This window comes from Stegodyphus dumicola, chromosome 7 (assembly GCF_044657685.1).
Source record: "Stegodyphus dumicola isolate Sdum_Otavi_A_Nest chromosome 7, ASM4465768v1".
NCBI classification, from domain to species: domain Eukaryota; kingdom Metazoa; phylum Arthropoda; class Arachnida; order Araneae; family Eresidae; genus Stegodyphus; species Stegodyphus dumicola.
Genome location: NC_140774.1, coordinates 109,959,078 through 109,982,604, shown reverse-complemented (window position 1 = coordinate 109,982,604; position 23,527 = coordinate 109,959,078). Strand labels below are relative to the sequence as shown.

The window sequence follows — 23,527 nt, the reverse complement described above, 5'->3', positions numbered from 1 at the left end:
TTTAAAAATTAAAATGAAATGAATGAATAAGGAAGTTTAAAATTAATTTATATATAAATATCAAATGAAGGAATCTGTATACCTTTAATCCTTTGGCACGGTTAATGGCTCGGAGAGGTCGAAGCACTCTGAGAACACGCAGAATTTTTACAACTGAAAATGTTTCGTTCCTAGAAAGGGAATGCATAATAAATTTAAATAAAATGCTAATTTTATTTAAATAATTATAAATTATGATAACCAATTGGCAATATTTAGATAATGACTGAATGAATTAACTTGTAATTACAAGATAACACAGGGCAAACAATTTTCCACAAAAAGATATACATGCTAGCATTGCCTATTGGCCACTGTTTAAGCAGTGGTCTTGTTTTCAAAATTAGTACTGTCAATAAAATAAAATAAAATAAATAAATGTGTCATTCAATTTCATTCTTTGTTTGTTGACATTATTAATTTAAGTGACACCTTTTTTATGTTTAGAATTTTTTTTTTAAATCAAACCGATGATGAAATTTAACTTTCTCACTATACCAAATTGAAAGCATCAAATCAGTGTATATATTTTTCTAATGAAAACTATTTAACATGTGTTGTCCTATAATAATATAATCCCATAGTTATAGAAACCAGATACAAATGAATGGCATTGAGACTTAATTTTTTAACCTTTTGAGTGGCACAGCTTTCTGAATGTGCTCATGAAGACCTTTATTTTAACATCATTTATTATTAGCTAAATTTGTATAATTATTTAACTTTAGTCTTAAAACATTTAAAATTATATGCTAATATATACCAAGTGACAAAAAATATCTTGATTCAATAAAGCTGATGATGCCAATCAGGAGGTTAAGGTTTTTCTTCCTAACTGAATATTCAGTAATAACCCTTTAAACTCACCAAAAGTTATAAAAAAAATTAAACATACTAGGAGCAACAAAAAAGTCTGCATTATTTATAATATACATAAACTCACCCAAAGGCAAATGAAATCAATGAAACAGACACAACAAGCACATCAAGCAGGTTAAAGTAACTTCTACAGAAAGATCCTTTATGCAAAATCAGACCATAGGCAATAGCCTGTACAAAAAGATACAATTTTAAAACAGAAAAGTAATTAAAATTACATTACATCATGAAAGTGTATTATAAGATATGTTAAAATTCTTTACATATGCTTACCTTTAAAGTTATCTCTACAGTGAAAACAGTCGTAAAAAAGTAGTCAAAGTAGTTTAAAATCTACAAGAGAAAATTTACTGTGTCAAAGAAATCAAACATGTTTCCATTTTTGCTACATAAAGTCTGTAACAAGAATAAGAATGAATGTGAAAAACATGTGAATGCAGCAATACATTTTAATAAATGAAGATGTAGATTTTATCCCTGAGCAAAATTTAGTACTCTCAAACTTGTTTTTGTACAAGATATAGCAACCACATAAAAAAAAACGCATAAAAAAATGCTGAAGCTTCATAGATTGCTATAAAAATATAATGTTTGCAGCAAATTTCAAATATATATATATGCAGTAAATAGGGACTGCATAAAAAAGTCCAACATATAAAATAACTCAAAACCTCATGATCTAGCTCAGTGGTAGTGGTTCCCAAATTTATAATGACCATGGACCTCTTACAATAATAAAAACCTGACCATACACTCATGAATAACCCTACATAAGTGCATAACAGAAAAATTACAGATTTCACTTCTTTGGTGTTTTTAATGGTAAATGATGACATAAAGTAAAATACAAATAAAACATTTTGATACTTAAAGTAGTATTTATTGAAATTATAAGTTTTGTTTTAAAATGCAAAAACACATTTTTTATGAGATGGGTGAACCTGATAGGATGATATGAAAATAATTATATTTGGTTCTATGTTAGTGAGTAACATTTTTAGGTCTTGATGGACACCAACAGTCAGTTTGGTTTTTGTGATGAGGCTTATAACTCCACTAAATCCATTGTTCTTCTAAATAGGAAGCACCAAGAAAGCAATCAGCAGCATTTCTACAGTGACCCATAATGCAGGATATAAAATTAATTAGTGTCTGCTTTTGCAACCAAAATTGACACTAAACTTTGTGGAAAGGTCCAAAGCAAGCCTGGTGAAGTGTTTTATTGCATCTTCCACAATTATGCTTTGGATTTTGCTTTGCCTCCCTCTCTTTGACTAGGGTGCTACATTTCCCTTTTCTGTAGAAAATAGGCAACACCATTTTTCAAATTTCTACTGCATTCGAAGGCACAGAAGAGATCCTGGGTCTACCTTTTAATCTGCCCACAATCTTTTTTAGATAAACTGTTATTACAGCTCTTTGAAACTCCTTCAAGTTTATCAAGTTTAGGGTATCATTTTTGTTGACAGCTTTGTAGATTATTTATACTTTTACCATTGCCATGTCAACTATATGAATGAAGTGTTCATTACCACTTTTTCATGAATCTTAATGGCATATGCTGAATCAGTTGCAATCAACCAGTTATGGGTGATCCATTCCACCCATATGTTTATTGTCAAATTAGGTATCTTCACATTAATTTTATCTTTGTGTCCTTTTATTCACCTCTTCCCACCAAAGAATGGGTCTAAAAAATACTGAAAAAGTGCTGAAATTTGTAGCAACAGTGACAGTACTACTGTCATTCCATCACACCAGAAAAATTCCAGAATTCTTGTCAAACACAAAATTAAATGTATCTCTTTCTTTCTTCTGCATAGACATAGGTTCTGATAAATGATACTCATGATTTATCCGATTTTCTAGTATGGTTCCTGTGGCTTAATAACCTTGTTCACCAAAACTTTTTAAAAGATTGGTAGTGGTAAAAGCTTATCAAATATATAGCTTGAAGGATTCACAATGTTCTCTGTCAGTTTCATTACAACATGGGTACCATGAGGTGTATCCTTTCCTGCACCAGATTTCTTACCACAATAGAGCAGTGATGTCAAAATTTTTTAAACTAAAGTATTAACAGAAGAACTGAAAAGTCACACATGATGTCAGTAATTACATGGTTTTGGTGACATCTCAGCTACATATGCTCATATGACCTCTAATGTCATCACAAAATTCATTCTCCAATGATTCCGAAAGGTACAGACAGTAATTCTATTCTTTTTCTTCTAGTTTCAATAAAAAATTTTAAACTATATTATTAATTATCCATTGTTTAAGGATTCCTTTTTTTCATTTAATTAATTTTCATCTAGTTTAGGTTTTTGTTTTTAAATTAATTTGTTCATATCCATTGTTAAGAACTTCCTCACGTTTCAATTGTTAGCACTTTTGTACTATTTTTTTTTCCAATTAGCAGTTAATTTTTCTGATTCATTATTTTTTGCTTCATTTTAACTGTCAATGCTTTTTGGTGAAATTTCCATTGTGCTTGATTGACTTACTTAACTTCATTGGATTTTGATTACTAATAAATCTCTGTTCTTTCATGTTTAAACTCCTTTCTGGTGTTATTTAAAACTGATTTTGCTTTGATTTTTAAGTCATCTTGATTATTAGTAATATTATAATTAGGAGAATAATTCCAGCTCTTTCTTTAAATATGCAATATAAGGTGATACAAATTGCTTCACTATCCTCACACAGGTGGGGAGGGGACTGACTTAAAAAAGAAAAAATTTGTAAATCAATAAAATCATCAATAATAGTACAGTACAAAGTCTGTAATCCGGACGTCCATTATCCGGAATAATCTATAATCCGGACCTCAAAGCCACAATTTTTTTTTTTTGCATGCTTTATGCATGCGCGTAGTGTGTTTATGCATGCACGTTTAATGTTTATGCATGCGCGTTTAGCACAAAAAACGAAGCAATGTCTTCAAACTTACATTGAAAGAAATGTTTAATACAGTAAATAAATAAATATTAAGCTTTTTTTGCGAATTTTGATACCCTTTAGATCATAATTGCTCTTTATTTCATAAATTACCGTTTCATATTTTTAATTGTATAGTTTCTGCATGTGATCTTACCAGATTTAAATTGATGATCTATAATCCGAAAAAACTCTTAATCCAGAAACGTCGAAGTCCCGACGAGTCCGAATTGCGGACTTTGTACTGTATTAATGTGCATAACTCTGTTTTATGCTCTTCTGAAATATTTTCCCTTTTATTACTATCATTTTCCTGGAATTCGCCTATCTAAGAATAATCCAGCACAATCTTTGCTTCATGAGTTCAAAGAAAAAATTTTTAATTTATATATATATATATATATGTATATAACTTCTACACATATATAAGATCTTCCCTACCTAAGCTGAATTTTTTAGCAGAGGAAAGAGAAAATTTACAAATGCATATGCTACATAAATAAATAAAAGTTATCCTTTAATATTGATTTTTTACAGAATTTTAATTAGGAAAAAAGCATTAAAAACGATATCTGATTCTGGTTTGCTTAGACAGTATATATCAGTTCCAAACATATTTTATTTTTAAATTAATCTAAAAGTTAAAATAAAATCTGTTATAGAAAAAATACAATGATTACTCTCTAAGAGTCACTATTTCAGAAAATTTTGATTTTCTGTAACTGTTTTAAAGAGCTAATGTAATTTCACATCCTTACAAATACAGGCCATTTTTGGAAGTGGTTGCCACAAAAGAATCTACTGTAGTTATAATGTACTGTACTTTGAAGACATCTTGTCATTGAAAAATAAAATTCTCACAGTGAATTATTCTATTTTGTTTGATAACGTATAATTAATTCTGATAAAATTTTTTATCATTTCAAAATAAATCAACTAGTATTTGAACTAAAATAAAATATATTACAGACAACATTATCATACTTCCTTAATTTACTAATGCTTCAAAGGGAGAAAAAAATGATATAAAATGCATATTTTTTATTTTACAGTTTTTAAAAGAAAATTGAATATAATAGCTTTTCATCATCCTGTTCAGTTTCTTGGTCTGTTATCCTCATTTCTTTCTTATTATAGATATGAGCTATGCACGTGCGGGTTGTAAGGACAAATAATACACAGCAGATTTCGTTTTCTTCCAATGACATCTTCATCAAAAGTATGGAATCTAGGAGTTCCAATCACATTCTACTTTGATGTTTGTTTTGGTTAAAGTGACACTTGGGAATATCTTTTCTATAGTTGTACTACTTATTGGCAAACTTTAAAGATTAAATAAAGCAGTGAATCAAACAAGTGAAAATACCAGTGAATGGCACTGAAAACAATTTGCTCCTGCTCTATGATTTTAGGATTGTCAGATGCCAATTTCTATTTAAGCCCAAATAAATGTTTATTTATTTATTTATTGTAAATTAATTTTTGCACATATCAGGTAGGGAAAATGACTGACTCCAACTCCTGTCATTTTAAAGGCTCCGACTCGATTCCCTCATATCTAAACATATAAACATAGGTTGCAGCTTATTTTTTTAATATAAAAGAAGTAATACATGCTCCCAAAAAATTGATGGCATAGCAAATTATTTATATTAATTAGCATTTATTATGAAATAGAAAAACCAGCACTAATTATTTCTAATTAGTGCTTCGGCAAGTATCTTTTTTGTTGGAGGGCCATAGATCCGATTTGATAAACTTCAGACCTGAGAACAGTCTTTCCACACTAACTTGAGCAGGAGGAAGAGCTGTCAAGGCTACTTCTTTTAACTTTTCAGGATAGATTTTCTAAAAGAGATGTCTTGCAAGTGCAATCATATTTTTCCATTTCTTCAAAAGGCCGTGTAGAAATCTTGTTTGTATTTTTTCATTTTTATGCCTAAAGGCTCTTGGTTCTTTATTTTCATTCGCTAGTTTTTTCAATATTACCCAAAAATATTTTCAAAATCTAATTCATCACTGGAAGAGGATGATAGAGACTCATTAAAATGTCCACAGTTTGACTGTCCCGATTCAAATTCTCCAATTGTTCTGAGAATAATTTCATTCTTAATGAAAGTTCATAGATGGCTTTCTTCACCTTTTTAATTTGTTCATCATTCAAGAAAATTCAGTGTTTTAGATCTATATAGATTGAACACAGCAAGATCTCATTGTCTTGCAAACTAGTTTCTCTTTTCTTCATTTAAGGAATGATTCCTTCTGCAATAAACCCTCCATTTCAGAAAAAACAAACACCCCATTCTTCCATTCTCACCTCCTGTCAATTCTTCAGATTGCAGCTTTTTTTTTGTGGCTATATAGGGTGTAGAAAGAAGAGTTTCCAATTCTGCAAGATCATTCCACAGACTTTCTGTTAGTGAAACATTAGGGTTACCTACATCTTCTAAAAACGTTCTTAATTCTAACAATCTCTTTATCATCAAATATGTACTTCCTTGTCATGTTGCTTGATCAATAATTGCTCCTTTTCCTGCTCGCTTAATAAGAATGCCATCAATTTTGGGAGTTCTTGCTGCTATTGCTGCTTACCTAATTTTACTAGTGAAATTTGTAACAAAATGAATCAGTTTTATCACTAATGGCAAATATCACATCTATCCTCCTCCTTTATATTTATTTATTAATATGTCAATAAAATAGAAAATAACTATTCATTAATGTATTTAGTTCATAAATAAAAATAATAACTCAGCTTGTCATTAATTTTTTTTCAATTAATTTTACTTATATTTACATTTCAAATTCAAACTGTCCAACAAAAACTGGAGTCAGAGTCGACCTGTTTTTAGCGACTCCAGCTCCGACTCCTTTTACCTTAAAATCTGCCCGACTCCGACTCCACAGCCCTGGCAGATATATTAGTTTAGCATATAAATGGTTTACAACATATTAAAAAATTTAAAGTCACAAAAAGTAACACAAATAAATGATAGAGTAACAAAAATTTTGCGAAATGGCATATACATAAACTTTAATCTCACAGATTTGTCAAAAGTAGCAAATTTTAAAAATCATACAATCTGGCAACACTGCAGTAGAGGAAAAAGTTGTAACAATATCATTCACTTTCATACAGAGTTCAAAGTTTATATCCAAAATGTACTGGCCTGCCTTGGATAGACTATTCCTATCATAGCTTCCTTCACACGATCATTTCATTAATGCTTGGATTTGCCGAGAAGAGATTTGCTGAGCTTCATTAAATTATTACTGAGCAAAGCAAAGTTTCCACATTAAAAGATCAATCCTCAGCATACTGAATCACTGTTCCATCGTCCACAAAGTATAACTGAGAATTTAACTTTTGGAAACAGTTTCATGATATGGAATTTTTCACTAGGATAATGTCAAGGTCTTCAGTATCTGATGGGTAGTCATGTTCACAGGTATTTGTACGATAACCAAGTAGGAAAAAATTCCCAGAAAATTACATATTTTGTTAGCTATGGTAAAAAAACTGTGTTCATTTTTTATATATGTTGCATACTGAACAATTTGTTTTACTGTGTGATAGTAAACATCATTAGAATAAAACTGTTCGAAAAGCTCTGCTGAAGTTCTTTTCTTTCAATATAGTTTCGATTTGTTTGAACAAGTCATTTGCATTTGAATCAGCCCATGTTTTCCATTTTGTATACTGTGGTGATTTCATCTTAACCCAAGATAACTGATTGACTGATTTCCTTAGCTCTTCATCTGTGCTTCGCAGTCAAAACACCAGAGCTTGTGAAAGCTTCAGGTTTATAATACACAATATTTTTTACAATAATCTCAGTTGTATTTACTGCAGTGTTATCTGCTTCATCTTTGTCAGTTAGTTCACTGGCATCTAGTAGTAACACAGCAATTTCAACATTGTAGTCGTCTGAATCTGAACTATTTAATGCTTCCAATGTTTCCTCTAACTTCAGAAAACTTTGCAAGGACATGACTACACAGGGGAGAAATGTTAGGCAAAAACTATTACTTTTTTTATTCTTAGTCAGAAAGGGAGAAATAACCGAACAATTGCATACTTTTCATTTCACTGTCCTACTTAGAGGGCAGCTAAGAAATAATGTGCTACAACTTACCTAATAAAAATGTTGGAATTGACTATCAGGATGATAAAAAAAAGAGTACTTGCACATAAAAAATGCCCAGTCAAGTGTTTAAAATAAATTAAAAAGGAATCATGCAAACCACGAAGAGAACATACAAACCATGTTCCCTTACAAGGAGAATAAACAAAGTTGCCTGTTGTTTGAAGAGGAGAACACACATAAATCATGCTACCAGAAGCTTATACATATTCCTACATAGTCCAGCAAAAAAATATTCGTAGCCAAAAAATACTGATTTCCACATGCCTTTTTTGTTGTTGTTGTTCTTTAACTAGGATAGTGGGATAAAATGGATTAATCTGCTGAAGATGAATATGTATTTTATATACAGAAGGCAACAATAGATTGTTGGCAGTATATATGCATAAACCAGATGCTATCAAAGTACCATATGAATGTTTCACTTAACGATATTGCAATAAAAAGATACTGAAACTAGTAACAATAAACGGTTGACTGCGCATTGTGGGCAGTCAGGTAATTGAATACATTCTGAGAATGATAGCACTAATAGGAAAATCTATGAACGATTAAAGTTGGCTTTTTCTTTTATATTCATATTTGTGGATAAAGCATCAAAGAAATTATGATTATTTTTCAATAGAAAAATAATATTTAGAAACCAAATGGAGTCAAAGAAATTCCAGATTACCTTATTTCTGTCCGAATTAACATTTAAAGGATCCTCGGCAGCAAGCATTGCACTACTGATTAAAATGAAGCCTAAAATTATGTTTGCAAAATAATTATGATTGACAATGAAGTGACATAGCCTGCGAAACCTGAAAGTAAAAAAAGCGTAAATTAAAAAAGTAATATTAATTTAAGCGACATTTTTACTTTAAATAGCAATTAAATATTATCTAAAGTAGTTTTTTACTTTAAAAAATGGCAGCTTTTAAAGACAGTAAAGGGCACATTCATAAAATAATAATCAATAAATAGAACAAATAATGTATTAGATAAAGATGAAAAAAATGTGTTATGAATAATGAAATATAAATCAGTTAGTTATAATATTAACAATTATTAGGTACAATATGCATTCCATATATTAAAATTCATAATTAATATTCAAAAATATGCAGAGAAACTCTTTTTACAAAAGTTTCATTTTTAAATTGACATATTATTCTATTATAAATAATACTCAATTTTTGTTCTTGAATTTAATGACTTGAATACAAGACCAAAAAGATAGCATAGTAAGCATAATTATTATTATTAGTGAAGAATTACTCAGCAAGTTATAAGAGTTAAATAATAATTTAATATAAAAATGCATTCAAAAGTTTATCCCATATGAAAAGCTTATTTATGTTTCGGAAGTTCTGAATAATTATCACGATGAACTTATTTGTATCACAGTCAGAAAATTATTAAATTATCATGGTAAACCATGATTTTATCAAGATAAGATGAAAATTAATATTTTGAAATTTAAATTGCAAATTACACTAAATGAAAGAAAACATGGGATCATTATGAAATTATCAATTATGTCAAAAATAAATTCAATAATTTTTAACTGTTAAAAATATTACAGTATGCAGATACGAGGAAAACAGGAAAAGCCTTGACATATGGATCAAAGGCCAGACATAAAATTCTTCTATATTTTTCAAAAATACCATTACTTAAAAAAAGTGGCCTAAAAATGTAATTTTTCATAAATACCACCACTTAAAAAAAGTGGCCTAAAAATGTAATTTTTATAAATACCTGTATGCCTAATATAAGTTTTTAAAAAAAGTCTAGTTTTTTTAATACAATCTTTAATTTCTCTTTGCTGTCATAAAATTGCTTAGTTACAATTTTTTTTTTTTTCAGGGAGATTGTAAATGCTCCTTTTAGGTGTAACATATCTAACATTCACTACTTTTCTTCTTTCCCCCCCTTCCTCTTGTGTAAATGGTAGTCATCATGCTAGACGGCAGATGTGCAGATTTTCCTCTTCCCCTCCCCCCCAAAAAAAACACCCACAATTTATTAGATAGCAATTACAAGCACTTTGACAGTAACTTATTTTCTTATGATTAGTCTGATTAACAATAGTGAACCAGCAGCAGGGATATTTTGCTTAGTTAGAAAATGTTTGGCCCTTTAACACCCCATTTTGTTTTTCCAAAATGCACTATGATTTACATACTGTAAAGGCCCTTATTTTCGTGAATCGTAATTTTCACGAAAATGAATGTATCGGTGATTTCGCATGTTGAAAATTTCGCGAATTTTATATGAACAGAATCGAAAGTTGAAAAATTTCAAAAGTGCCTAAGTAAAGTTGAGAAAGTTGAAAAATTTGATTGAATTGTTCGACATTTTTAAGGCACACCAAGATCCTTTTTTTCTGACTGAACTAGAGAAGAGGAATATTATTCCAGTTTTTGTGCCCGCTTCCTGCACAGGAGAGCTCCAACCTTTGGACTTAACTCTAAATGGCGAGTTCAAGCGTTTGCTCAAGAATGAATTTATTGAGTGGTATTCTAATGAGCTTCAATTTCTAGAGGAAAAAGAATCTGTGGACTTGCGAATATCACAACTAAAACCGATTCATGCTTCTTGGCTTGTGCGCGTATTTAACGGTATTGAAGCCATGAGATAATTTTGAATGGCTTCAAAGAAGCTGGTATAAATAGCATTCTAAGTGAATGAGCTGTCTTCTATTAATTTTATTGTTTTATATTCGAGAAATATAGAAATATATTATTCAAAAAAATAGTTATAAGAAAGAAAGTTGTCAAGAAAAAGCTGCCAGAGAGTGGTATGAGGAACATTCCAGTGACTTTCAAGTCATGTCTTGGCCTCCAAATTCACTTGAAATTAATCCAATAGAGCACTTGTGGTCCCACCTGGAAAACCGAATTCATGCTGCCATGCTACCCCCCCCCCACAATGTGCGGGACCAGTTGATGAGTGCTTGGTACCAGATACCTCAGACTACCTATCAGCATCTTCTGGAGTCAATGCCATGCTGGGTGCTGGCAGTTTTGAGGGTAAAGGTGGTCCTACATGTTATTAACAGGGTGGTCGTAATGCAATGGCCCTTTGGTGTAAATATATATAATACAGAATATGAAGCATATTTACTCAACAAATTTTTCTCACTTTTTAGTCATATTCTTTTTTCACACATGACAAATTACCAATATAATTTACAAGTGTTTGCCACAGTGTATTAAGAGTTTGGAGCAGAAATGAAACTATCACCTGTTGTTGTGCGAAAAAATAAAAAATGATGTATAAGCAGGAATTGGCTTAATTTTTGTATCCATGTGCAAATTTGAAAGACGCCTAGGGCGAGCAGTGGATACAGATGCATCATCATCATCTTCATCATCATCTTCATCGGCTTCCTCTTCTTCCTCATTGAGTGGAACTAAAATATTACACATCCTCATATTATTTAATAAATAAATAAAAAAAATCAAAATGAGTTCTTGCACAGAAGAAAATTTATGACATGCACACAAAATTATGAATAACATTTCAGTACTTAAAATATTCATATGCTATGAGTAAAGATATGCATTAAATATATACATTTAAAAAAAAAAAAGTATTTATGTGACTAGTGAAAACAGACTCTGCTCCAGACACAGGTGATATGGCTGCTGCTTAGAGCACCAGCCAAGTTACTATCTTGGGCAACAATGTCTTAGCAAAACCAGAGAGGTATACTATGCATATCTTAAAATAAAATTCAATGAAATGTAAGATAAAGAAATATTTACCATATTTTCCAGTGTATAACGTGCACTGGTGTGTAACACACATCTATAATTTTGAACTATATTTTTAAATTGTTAAGTATATTAACCGTATAATGCGCACCCAATTCTTTAGGAAGAAACCTAAAAAATAAACCTTTGGTAACTCCAGAATTGAAAACTCTTTTCGACATAATCGAAAGTTCAAGTTTAATTTTTATAAAATTGCCGTAATAATAACAGTCTGCAAAAAATAATAAGCTGGATCAAATTAGAAGCACGGAGGAGCGCAGTCTGCTACATTAATTGAAATGCCCTAGAATCAGTGAAGATAATTTTAGCCTAACTTAATAGTGTCTGTTATACATTATTGGATGTGTATCAAAAGCTTGGCAATGAAAGGCAAATTGGTTCACTAAATTTTGTCTTGCTACTATTGCGTGCTAAATTAAGCCTGAATTGTATTAGTTAAGTTATTTACTATAACTTTGTTTATTTCTTGCACATGCTTCAAACTAATGAGTCCTGAATAAACTCCCACATATACTTTAGGCTTTATGGCTTTATCTAGGGCCGGTGCTCGATACTGCCTGATGCAGTCTCTAAGGGTCCTAAATTCTCCTACAAAGCACTTTCCTAAAAAAGTTGTAAATTTTCACCGTAACTAAACTTTGGAAATGTAATCTTTTGGCTTATGAGTTTCATTAACAAAATCTATTTTTAGTGTATGAAAAGAAATTTTTGTTGAATTTTTTTCCTCATCAATATTTCTTGAGCATTTAGAAATCTATCATCATCGCCAAGAGTAATGTTAGCATAAAAGGTTGCCATACTCTTATTATTCAATTACTAATATAAAAAAGTTTAGACATCACAGCATGAGTTATTACTGAAGCTGTCATGTATTTATCATGATGAAAGCAAAATATAATAAATAATGACTCGTCAGGTCGGCGTCAGGGATATAAAATAGATGAATGTTTTGGTTTAAGATGTATGCCAAGTAGATACTCCGCTATGGAGCCAAATCATTAATCGCACAAATTTATACTTATATGATTGTTTTTCCATAAAAAAGTATTTTATTTGAAATTAAGAATCGTAATTTTTAAGTGAAAATCTCCATATGTTTTATTATTGAAGGAAAAATCAAATTCGCATGCGTAAAGCATTAATAATAATAATTAAAAAAAAATGTTTGTGTCTTTGAGGTCCAGATTTTGGATCATTCCAGATAACAGATGTCCGGATAATGTCCGGATTTCGGACTTTGTACTGTATTACCAATGCAAACTGACTTTTCTTACATGAGCCATTTACCAGATTTGAGCGGTTTTAAAAAATAGCAGTAAAGAAAATTTGTATGAAATGCATTAAGGTATATGAAAAAACTTCATAACTGTTCTTGAAGTACCCTCATAGAATGAAAACAGCTATAAAGATGCAACTTGCGTTATAACCAGGGCTGTGGAGTCGGAATCGAAGTTAGGCAGATTTTTGTTTAAAAGGAGTCGGAGCTGGAGTTGCTAGAAACAGGTCGACTACGAATCCAACTTTTGTTGGACAGTTTGAATTCAAAACGAAATTAAAGGAAATTGAAAAATATTTAATGACAAACTGAGTTATTATTTTATTTATGAACTATATACATTAATAGATAGTTATTTTCTATTTTATTGACATATTAATAAATACCGTATTTGACGGCATATAAGACGCACCCTTATTTAGAAAGCCACACACAAGGAAAAAAAGCTTCAACAGTCCGCGCGACAGCGCGGTACCACAATAACTTAAAATGTGGTTTCTTTCAATTTTCACGTTTCATAAAATCCAAATAAACAATCATTGAATGCAATTACCAAACATACTTTTATTAATGAAAATTAATAAACGGCGAGCTATTTTGAACATGATATGTCAATTTCAATAATGAATAAATGAATAAATGGCTAGCAATCAAGCATAATACAAAATAAAGCAGAAACAACCAAAAACAAAGATTCAAGGAAAACGTCGCCTATCATGAAATTAGACTTTAATCACTTTCAAAACCATAAAAATCCTTTTCACTATCATCATCATTACTATTTCTGTCATCGCTAGTATCACCTTCTTCGAATAATGCGTCGTCTTCTGTTCTGTCAAAAGCATTACTGATTCCGCACTTCTTAAAGGACTTAACAATTACTTCAGCCTTTACATCCTCCCAAGATCTTTTTACCCACTCGCACACTTGTGAAATAGAGGGCCGCTTCATTCTACCTGAGGGTGTGAGAACGTGATGTGGCTCTCATATCCACTTGTTCCATCGTTCTCGCACTTTTTCCTTAAATGGCTTATTCACCGATACATCTAAAGGCTGCAATTGGCTAGTCAATCCACCAGGAATGACAGCTATCTGGTTTTTAATTCTCTCGCTTTATTCTTTATGGTTTCAGTTCTATGGGCGCTGAACTTATCCAAAACCAAAAGAGAGGGTTTTCTTAAGAGTCCACCAGGGCGCATCCTGTAACCACAGTTTCATTCCAGCTTCGTCCATCCAGCCTTTCGGATGAACATGAACAATTACACCTGTCGGAAGTTTTTCTTTAATAATGAGGTTTTTTTTAATATGAAAAATGGCAGTAGTTTTGTGCCATCAGCACAACATGTTAGAACTACCGTATATCGGGTTTTTTTCATGACCTGTGGTTTTTATGGTTATTGATTTAGATCCTTTAATACTCACAGTCTTCTTGGATGGTACATCAAATGTGAGTGGAATTTCATCCATATTTCTTATTTGACCGAGCTCAAAAGAAGTTTTCTTGCGTGCATTTATAACAAAGCTATTAAATGCTAGTATTTTTTCTTAATAATCTGCTGGCATTTTCTGTGCAATAGTTGTTTTTGTGCGCATTGATAAACCTTGCCTTTTCATGAACCTGTAGCACCAGCCCTCAGACCCTGAAAAGTTCTGATTCCCATGTTTTTCTGCAAATCCTTTGGCCTCATTGATTATCATTTTGGTTGAAACACTTATCCCAGATTTCCTCTTATCTATCACCCACATTTTTATGGCATTTTCAAGTTCAGGCCAAGATGGAGCTGGGCACCGAAGGTTATGATTTTGTTTTTTTAGCAGTCTTCAGTTGATCTTCCTGCATTCGCCAAGTACGTATCATTTTTTTTTGTTAGGTGGTGGACCGAAATGCCTTGCTGCTGCTCTCTTTCCATGCGTAGTTTAACACTCCTAGTTTATACTGAATTGTATAGCTTAATCTCTTGTTTCCTGTAGTCATATTTTCCAGGGTATTTTTTTAAACAAATTGTTTTAAGCACCAATACTGACATGTTTATACAAAGTAGCACCGATACCGACACGTGTGTCAGCTGAGTTAAAGAAAGTCTATGTAAAGAAGGAAAGGCTTCATAGATGTAATGTAACCGTCGAACCTCTTCGAACTTCGACATCAGCTTCGAGCTTTGGCGCTTTTTGCCGACAGATATTTCACGCATGCACAAAATAAATATGGCAGATGTAGAAAAGTTATGTGTGTCTAGACCTTCATCCGGGCTAAAAATAGCATTCAGTATTGAAAGTTAACCTGTGTCCTTCATGTATAAGATGCAGGTAACTTTTTTGAGACCAAATTTAGGAAAAAAAGTGTGTCTTATATACCATCAAATACGGTAAATATAACGGAGGAGGATGTATGTGATATTTGCCATTATAGATTAAACTGATTCATTTTGTTACAAATTTCACTGGTAAATTTAGGTAAGCAGCAATAGCAGCAAAGAACTCCCAAAATTGATGCCATTCTTATTAAGCGGTTAGGAAAAGGAGCAATTATTGATCAAGCAATGCGATGGAGAAATATATATTTGATGATATAAAGGTTGCTAGAACTAAAAACTTTTTTAGAAGGTGTAGATACCCCTAATGTTTCACTAAAGAAAAACTGTAGTATGAGCTTGCAGAACTGGAAACTCTTCTTTCTACATAGTACAGGTAGTCCTACTACAACACGGCATCTTGTAACACGGTTTTGCTGGAACCCAATAAGAAAATTGCCCAAGAAATCGAAGAAATTTAGCGAACTCTGCACGAAGTTTTTCCATATTGTGCAAAGCACCCATATTTAACACATAAGAATCCTTGTTTCGTAAGTTCTGCCAGTTGTCTTCCAAGATCTGCTACCTGTACGAACAAATGTCCTCAGGTGACCCGTATAAACAAATTCTCCTAGATACAATGAAGAAACTTCACTATCGCAGAAGGTGAACAACATGAGGTCACAATAAGTGCTCTAAAATGCACAACCTGCATGTTCGGCTTCCAAAATTTGAATCCTCGTCTCCATGGCCTGAAAACAAAAGTGTCTCACGCTGCTGGTCGGCTATCTGCGTCAAGCCATGGTGTGTTAAAGAATAACTTTTTCGTCTTTAAGACATTAAGTTTTAGTCCCCAAACATGTCCGATAAAGATAAAAAAAAACAATGTTTAAGAGGAAATCCATTTCTTTAGAAGTACAGATACAAACCTTGGACTGTCTTTCAAAAGGAGAAAAGGCATCTCACATTGGAAAAAATTTTATTTGGAATGAAGAAACAGTCCGGACAATTAAGAAAATTGAAAAAGAAATAAGAAGTGAAGTTGCTGGATCTTTGACATCTGCAAAACATGCAATTGGCCCCCGGGGTGCAAATAATTGAGAAGCTGGAAAGGCACTCAGCATTTGGATTGATGATAGCTGTCAAAAAAAGAATTTCGTTGGATGGTGATAACATTAAAGAAAAAGCACTCAAAATTTTCAAGCACCTCAAAGAACACGGAGAACCCTCTGTCAACCCAGATTTTCTGGTAAGTAAAGATTGGTTGGAAAATTTCAAAAAGCGTTTTGCAATTCATAGCATAAGAATTCAAGGAAAATATGCATCGGCTGATTATGAAGCTGCTACGACATTTCCTAAAAAATATAAAAATATTATAGAAGAACAAGGATGCACAGCCGTTCAAGTTTTCGATGCTGACAAAACTGGGCTTTGGTGGAAAAAAAATGCTCAGTAGAACCTTTATATCGAAAAAAGCAAAAACAGCATCCTGATTTAAGGTGTTTCAAAATTGTCTAATGCCACTTTTGTGCAGTATGACTTTGGATTTTATGACAAAGCCCTTGTTAGTTTATAGATCTTTAAATTCTTGTGCACTTAAAGGTGTAAATAAAACACCTTACCAGTATATTGGAAAGCAAATCCAAGAGCTTGGATAGCTGGGAATTTATTTAAAGATTGATTTTTAAATTGTTTTGTGTCAGATGCTGAACATTATTTAAAGCAGAAAAATTTGACCTTCAAGGTAATTAATCCTATTAGATAAAACTCCATATCACCTACAAGATTTGCATCATCCCAATGTCAAAATATTGTTCCAACCTAACACTACTCCGTTACTTCAACCATTGGATCAAGGTATTGTTTATACTAGAGTTTCTTGACTGTTAGTCACGACCCCAGTGGGGTCGAGGAACCTGCAGCAGGAGATTGCCAAAAATTTTAAAAGTCTTGATATTTCTTTGACTTATTATAATAATTTTACAATTACCAAATATTTTTACACAATGTATCTGAAAACAGATAAAGATAAGACAATACAGACAAAGAAAAAAAACGAAAACGTTTCGATGCATTCTTTTTATAATATGAACATTCATTTTACTTGCTTTGCACGTGATGCTGTCATTTCGACTGTTACTTTTTAAAAAATTTCACATTGTTCTATGTCTTAAAATTAGAAATTAAAGTTAATGACCTAAAACTGCAGTAGTATATTACAGTACAAGTGAAAAAAATTGACAGTTTCATTCATGCATGTGTTGGATTTGTACAATGCTTATGGGGTCCCACAAAATTTTTGTAAATATTATAGGGTCCTGGGGTTGCGAAAAAATCTCAGTGATAAAAAGGGGTTGCAACCGAAAAAAGTTTAAGAAGCCCTGATTTATACCTTTAAAACATATTACATAAGAAGAGCACTACGGTAGATTTTAGACATAACCGATTCAAAATCAATTGGAGGCTTGAAAGAAATTTTTAATCAAGAATTGAATCGACTTTGTATCTTTGTTGCTGAAGGAACTGAAAGCATCAATGTTAAATGCATGTTAGAAGAAGATATAGCCCTCTTCAGTTGCAATAGGAAACGTGCGTGAATCGTCAGAAAATGAAATTGGTGGCATATTAGAACCTGCTAAATCAATCGGAAGTGAAGGTTTTGTGAACATGGCTATTGAGGACGTTCAAGATTTATTAGAGGAAGAAGAAATTTATGAAGATTTGATAGAAATGGCATCCAAAACTCTAAATAAAATTGCTTCTGAGGACACTACCACGGATGAAGATTGTGAGGTTAATAATTTAACATTAAAAAAATTAAAAGAAGGCCTACGCTTAGCTGAAAATCTCAAGTTATTTTTCTTGAGTACAGACAGACCCTTCCACTGAAATAAGCCGAAAATTCAAAAGGGAGCTGCAAAACCGTTTAGTTCTATATCGAGAAATTTTAAATGACCCCATAAGAGTAAGCATAGTAAAATTACAGATTTCTTAAAGAGGGAGGAAAATGCCAGAACTTTAAATGAAGAAGGAAATACTGAAAATGAAAGTGATCTCATTCTACTGAAAAAGCATTCTCTGTTGATTATACTCAGCAATGACAACAAAAAAATTTATTAAGCTAAAGTTACGTTAAATTAAAATACATAATATTTTTTGTTTTGTGTTGCACATACATATATATTTTTAATAAAAATTAACGATAATAATTTTTTTTTTTTTAAATAAGTTTTGGGAACGTAACCCCTCTTTTTACACTGGCTCTGGGTCTCATACAACACGGTTTCACACAATACGGCCTTTTCTAAGAACCTATCTACCGTGTTATATGAGGGTTACTTGTATATAGCCACAAAAAAGCTGCAATCTGAAAAATTAACAAAAGGCGAGAATGGAAGAATGTGATGGTTGTTCTTTCTGAAATGGACGGTTTATTGCAGAAGGAATCATTTCTTCTATGAAGAAAAGAGAAACTAGTTTCCTAGACAATGAGATCTTGCTGGGTTCAATATATGTAAACACCGAATTTTGCTGGATGATGAACAAATTAAAAATGCAGAGAAAGTCATCTATGGACTTTCCTTATATTAAGAATGGAATTATTCTCAGAACATTTGGAGTATTCAAATCAGGACAGTCAAAGTGCAGACATTGCAACTCAGTCTCTATCATCCTCTTCAAGTGATGAATTAGATTTTGAGAAATATTTGGATAATATTGAAAAGGCTAAGGCAAAGTGAATAAAAATAAAGAACCAAGAGCCTTTAGATATAAAAATGAAAAAATACAAACAAGATTTCTACATGGTCTTTGAAGAAATAGAGAAATATGATTGCACTTGCAAGACACCTCTTTTAGAAAATCTATTCTGAAAAGTTAAAAGAAGTAGCCCTAACAGTAACAGCTCTTTCTCCTACTCAAGTGAGTGTGGAAAGACTCTTCTCAGCTCTGAGTTTATCAGATTGGATCTATGGTCCTCTAACAAAGAAGATCTTGCTGAAGCTATACTGTTTCTTATAAATTACCAATGCCAGTTTTTCCATTTCATAATAAATGCTAATTAATATAAATAATTTGCTATGCCATCATTTTTTTTCTGAAGCATCTATTATTTCTTTTATACTAAAAAAATAAGCTGTAATCCATGTGTATATGTTTACATGTATATGAGGGTGTCAGAGTCCTTAAAATTCCAGGAGTCAGAGTCGGCCATTTTCCCAACTGACTCCACAGCCCTGGTTATAAGTAAAAGGTGTGTATTGAGAATACGGCAAAGCACTCTAGGGCTATCTGCCTAAGGGTAGGGATGCCTTCATGGAGGACTTTCTAAGGGAAACTGGCTCATATACACGTTAAACATGGGGAAAACCACGAAAACGACCATGCAGCCAGCTCGTTCATGGGATTCGAACCTCGGACCGAACTACCCAGTGTTCAGCGGTTTTACTGCTCGGCCGCTGGTGGGCCCAGTTATAAGTAAACGAAAACCATAACATTAATATTTTTATGTATTCAAGAATAAATTTATTGAAATTTATGAAGTCATACTAGATTCAGAAGTCAAACAGCAAAAATGGAAAACAATGTGAAGACATCCATACTAGATGTTTAAGGCACTGCGATATTATTTCTAGTTAAATAAATGATAACATTAAGATGATTTTTAATGCCATAAAATTCAAATATATTTTCTAATAATTTAGAGTATCCGAAATATATTATAATATTTTAAATGAAGAAGAATGAAGTGGAAGTGTCCTAAAATTTTCACATAAAATACTGTCTTCTCAAACATACACAAAAATATGCACTTTTAACAAATAATTCACAGCGAAAGAAACTGAATCCTTTACTCTAGGATAAAAATTTTATCTTTTATCTAGAAATAAACTTGATATGAAATTAATAGACTGATAATACTACTCTAGGGAAAAAAAAAAGATGGTTGCTTCAGAAATAAAACAGATAATTTATGTTAGTGTGTGAGAGAGCACTGTATTTGCTAACAATTATGATAACTAATTTAAATGGTTAAATATTTAAAACTGATGAGAATGGTATACATTGCATCCATGACGTCAGAAAGGTAGTTTAATTATTTCAATATGGATATGAGGGCAATGTGTGAAGACATTCATAAGGTTAAGAGGAAGGATGCCTTCATAGAGGACTTTCTAAGAGAAATGACTTGTATTCATGTTACACAAAAGGAAAATCATGAAAACCTACTATGCAGCCAGCCTATTCACCAGTGTTAGAACTTAGAACAAACTAACTTAGAACAAACTACCAGTGTACAACATTCTTTAACAACTTGGCCACTGGTGAAGTTATAGTGAAGAAAATTTAAGAACAATGAATTAAAACTATATTTTTAGTTACTCTACATTAAAATAATGCATGTAATTTTATTTGGTTTACATATATTTCTTACATTAAAAATTCTGATATATGGTAAATGATTGTAAATTACCTTACTGTAAAAATACAGTGAAAACACAGAAAATGAAGATTGGCACATGTTAAAAGAGGAAAAATTTTAAGTATATATAAGTATTTATTTATATTTTTAAAGAAATGTGTATGTTTTAAATTAACTATCTAAATATTAATTAAATTATTTATAAATGTATCTGAAAATGAACAATTTATTCACACATAAGCTTCTATGAATGTTATTAAACAATGTATATTGTTGAATAGAAGCATAATATTTTGATAAGTATTAAAATAATTATTCCTTTTTATAATAATTCAGTTGCAAGTCTATTATAAATATCTTTTTTTTTCTTTTTTTTTTAACCTGCTGTACCCTTCCTTAATTATGTGGAAATCAGAAATCAGCAGCAGCAATATTTATCTAGTAAAGTAAAAGGTATTCTTATTTGAAAAGGGTATTGCAGGGATATAGTGAGAATATGATTTTTGACTTAAATAACAATTCAGAAAAGCTAAAAATCATCTCATATTTGAGAAAATATTTCAGAAAGAGACTCTATGAACAGAAAAGAAATAATGTGCGATTTTAGTGTTAATAATTCAATAAAACTTCTATTTTATTTTTTGTAATTGTTAACCAAACAAAAATTATTTCTAATATAATTAACAAAAATAAGTGAAAACATTTCATTCAAATTAAAACTAGTCTGAGAGAATAGCACAAGAGAAATAAGAGAGCTAATTTGTTTAAAATGAAATATTATTTTAAAAAGTAATCAGTTAGGACTCACAAAAATGAAATATTGCAGAAAAAGAAAATATACACATTTATACACATATATTTATGATGTAATTGCAGAATGTTTATTGCCAAACCTGTTAAAAACCTATAGATTTTAATGGTAAATCATGTGTTGATAAACAATGGGGTATCACTGCATCAAACAAGTTTCATGAAGAAAATCAGCCAGAGCCTCTCCTTATATTCCTTCCCCCATGGCCAAAACAGACACCGAGGGCTATTGTTTACAAATAATTCTTAAAAGAAAAAGCAATTGATATTAATCCATATTGAAAGAATACAGGAACTTGACTACCTAAATGTACTGTGAGTGACAGACTGCATAAACCAGAGCTGTTAGAGCCAGGGCATTTAATAAGGCCGCATCAGATAGCAGAATTTAGGAGTGGCAAAGTTTTAGAATTTATAGAAGCAGTGGGTGGCAGAATTCAGAAAATGTAAAGATTGTACTGGGTGGCAGCCTGTTTATGTCCTGCTAACATGGGCTGCAAAATGCACCCAGTTGTAGTGGTGCAGAAGCTTGGAGTAGCATTGACTGGTGCAGACTTTTTTTCAAGGATGAGTCTCATTTTTGTTTAAAGAGTGATTCAAAATGTATTACAATCTGGAGGGAGCAAACCACATTCAATAAAGATGTAAACTTATGCGAAAGACATTGATAGAAAGGTATAGTATATTAATGGTGAAATAGATAGAGAAGATATTCTTGACCTATTGCTTGTGCTCAATTACCTTTAAAATGAAGGAAATCTGTGGTCCTGTAACCTATATATTTTTTGAGTTTAAATTAGATAGAATGTGTGTGTAACACACTAGGATGCTGACCTGCATCACTACGACCCCCCCTCCAAGAATCTCAGGAGCTTCAAAAGGCATCATGAATACATTTTATTATCACAGGAATTCAAGGACAATCTAATACACATCATTGGGAATCGGTGTAAAGCTTGCATTTTGATTAGAAGTGATCATACACCTTATTAATTTTTCTAAGTATCTCTAAAGAGTTACTTTCCTTTCTCACTTTACATCACATTTCTTCTATTTTTATTAAAATTTATTTTTTGCAAAATAGGTAATTCAGCATATCGAAGCTATATCAGACATGATAAAATAAAGGTTTTGTGTAAGTTTCATGTTCTTAGTTGCATAATCATACCAGTTTTTATACTTGTTGCGCTATTTTTCCCACCAGTGAATTAAAAAAATTATAGTTGTTTCAGCTTATGAAAATTATATTATTACTTAGCAAACTTTTTTAATATATATGTAACAACTAACTGTGCACTTTTTTTACAGACAATCTGCAAATAAGGATCTTCATTATGATAAAACTGTAATGTAAACAGATTCTTTACCTTTAATTTTGATCAGTGCAATCAAGTAAATGAATGTCATCTGAACTCTATTATAGTCTCAGCTATTGTGTCAATTTTCTAAAGCATATTTATGTAATATAAAGTTTTCGAAAATAAGACTATAATGAATGGTACAATAACACTTTCAGTTTCTCATTCTTAATGAAAAACACAAAGGCATAACATTATTAAGGACAACTAAACAAATACCTGTTTACCATCCTATGGCCTTGTTGGTCATAACAAAATAGATAAACTGGGGAAAAACAAAGACAAAAAACTTTCAGTGAAATTAACAGAACACTCCATTTTACCTGCTGTAGCTTCATTATCTGTCTCTGCTTCCTTTTTCTCACCCACCGAATCTTGTACATTAATCTTTAAAACAAGAAATTAAAATGAATGGAATTTCTTAAAACTCTGTACATTTTTTTATTCAGAAGTATAAAAGCACATGGAAAATCGAAGATAAAATAGGTAGAAAATGTGATTAATGACTTTAAAATGTGCAAATGGAGACGAATATAAAATGTAATTTATTTAAAATATAAAGTGATTAAAAATTCAAAATTAAATTAAAAACTTAAAAAATAA

The 23,527-nt window shown here is 31.4% G+C and overlaps 1 protein-coding gene across 9 annotated transcripts in view; it reads right to left on the bottom strand.

The window, feature by feature from the left end:
• Positions 1–23,527, bottom strand: part of LOC118202388 (muscle calcium channel subunit alpha-1-like) — a 674,690-nt gene that overhangs the window by 154,511 nt on the left and 496,652 nt on the right. For all 9 annotated transcript variants that reach the window (XM_085820710.1, XM_085820709.1, XM_085820713.1 and 6 more), the window contains exons 19-24: positions 23,248–23,311; positions 11,235–11,403; positions 8,677–8,806; positions 1,192–1,251; positions 983–1,089; positions 83–170 (exon numbers count right to left, since the gene is read on the bottom strand). In XM_085820710.1, the coding sequence (XP_085676836.1) occupies positions 83–170; positions 983–1,089; positions 1,192–1,251; positions 8,677–8,806; positions 11,235–11,403; positions 23,248–23,311 (618 nt within the window). The remainder of the gene's footprint in view (positions 1–82; positions 171–982; positions 1,090–1,191; positions 1,252–8,676; positions 8,807–11,234; positions 11,404–23,247; positions 23,312–23,527) is intronic.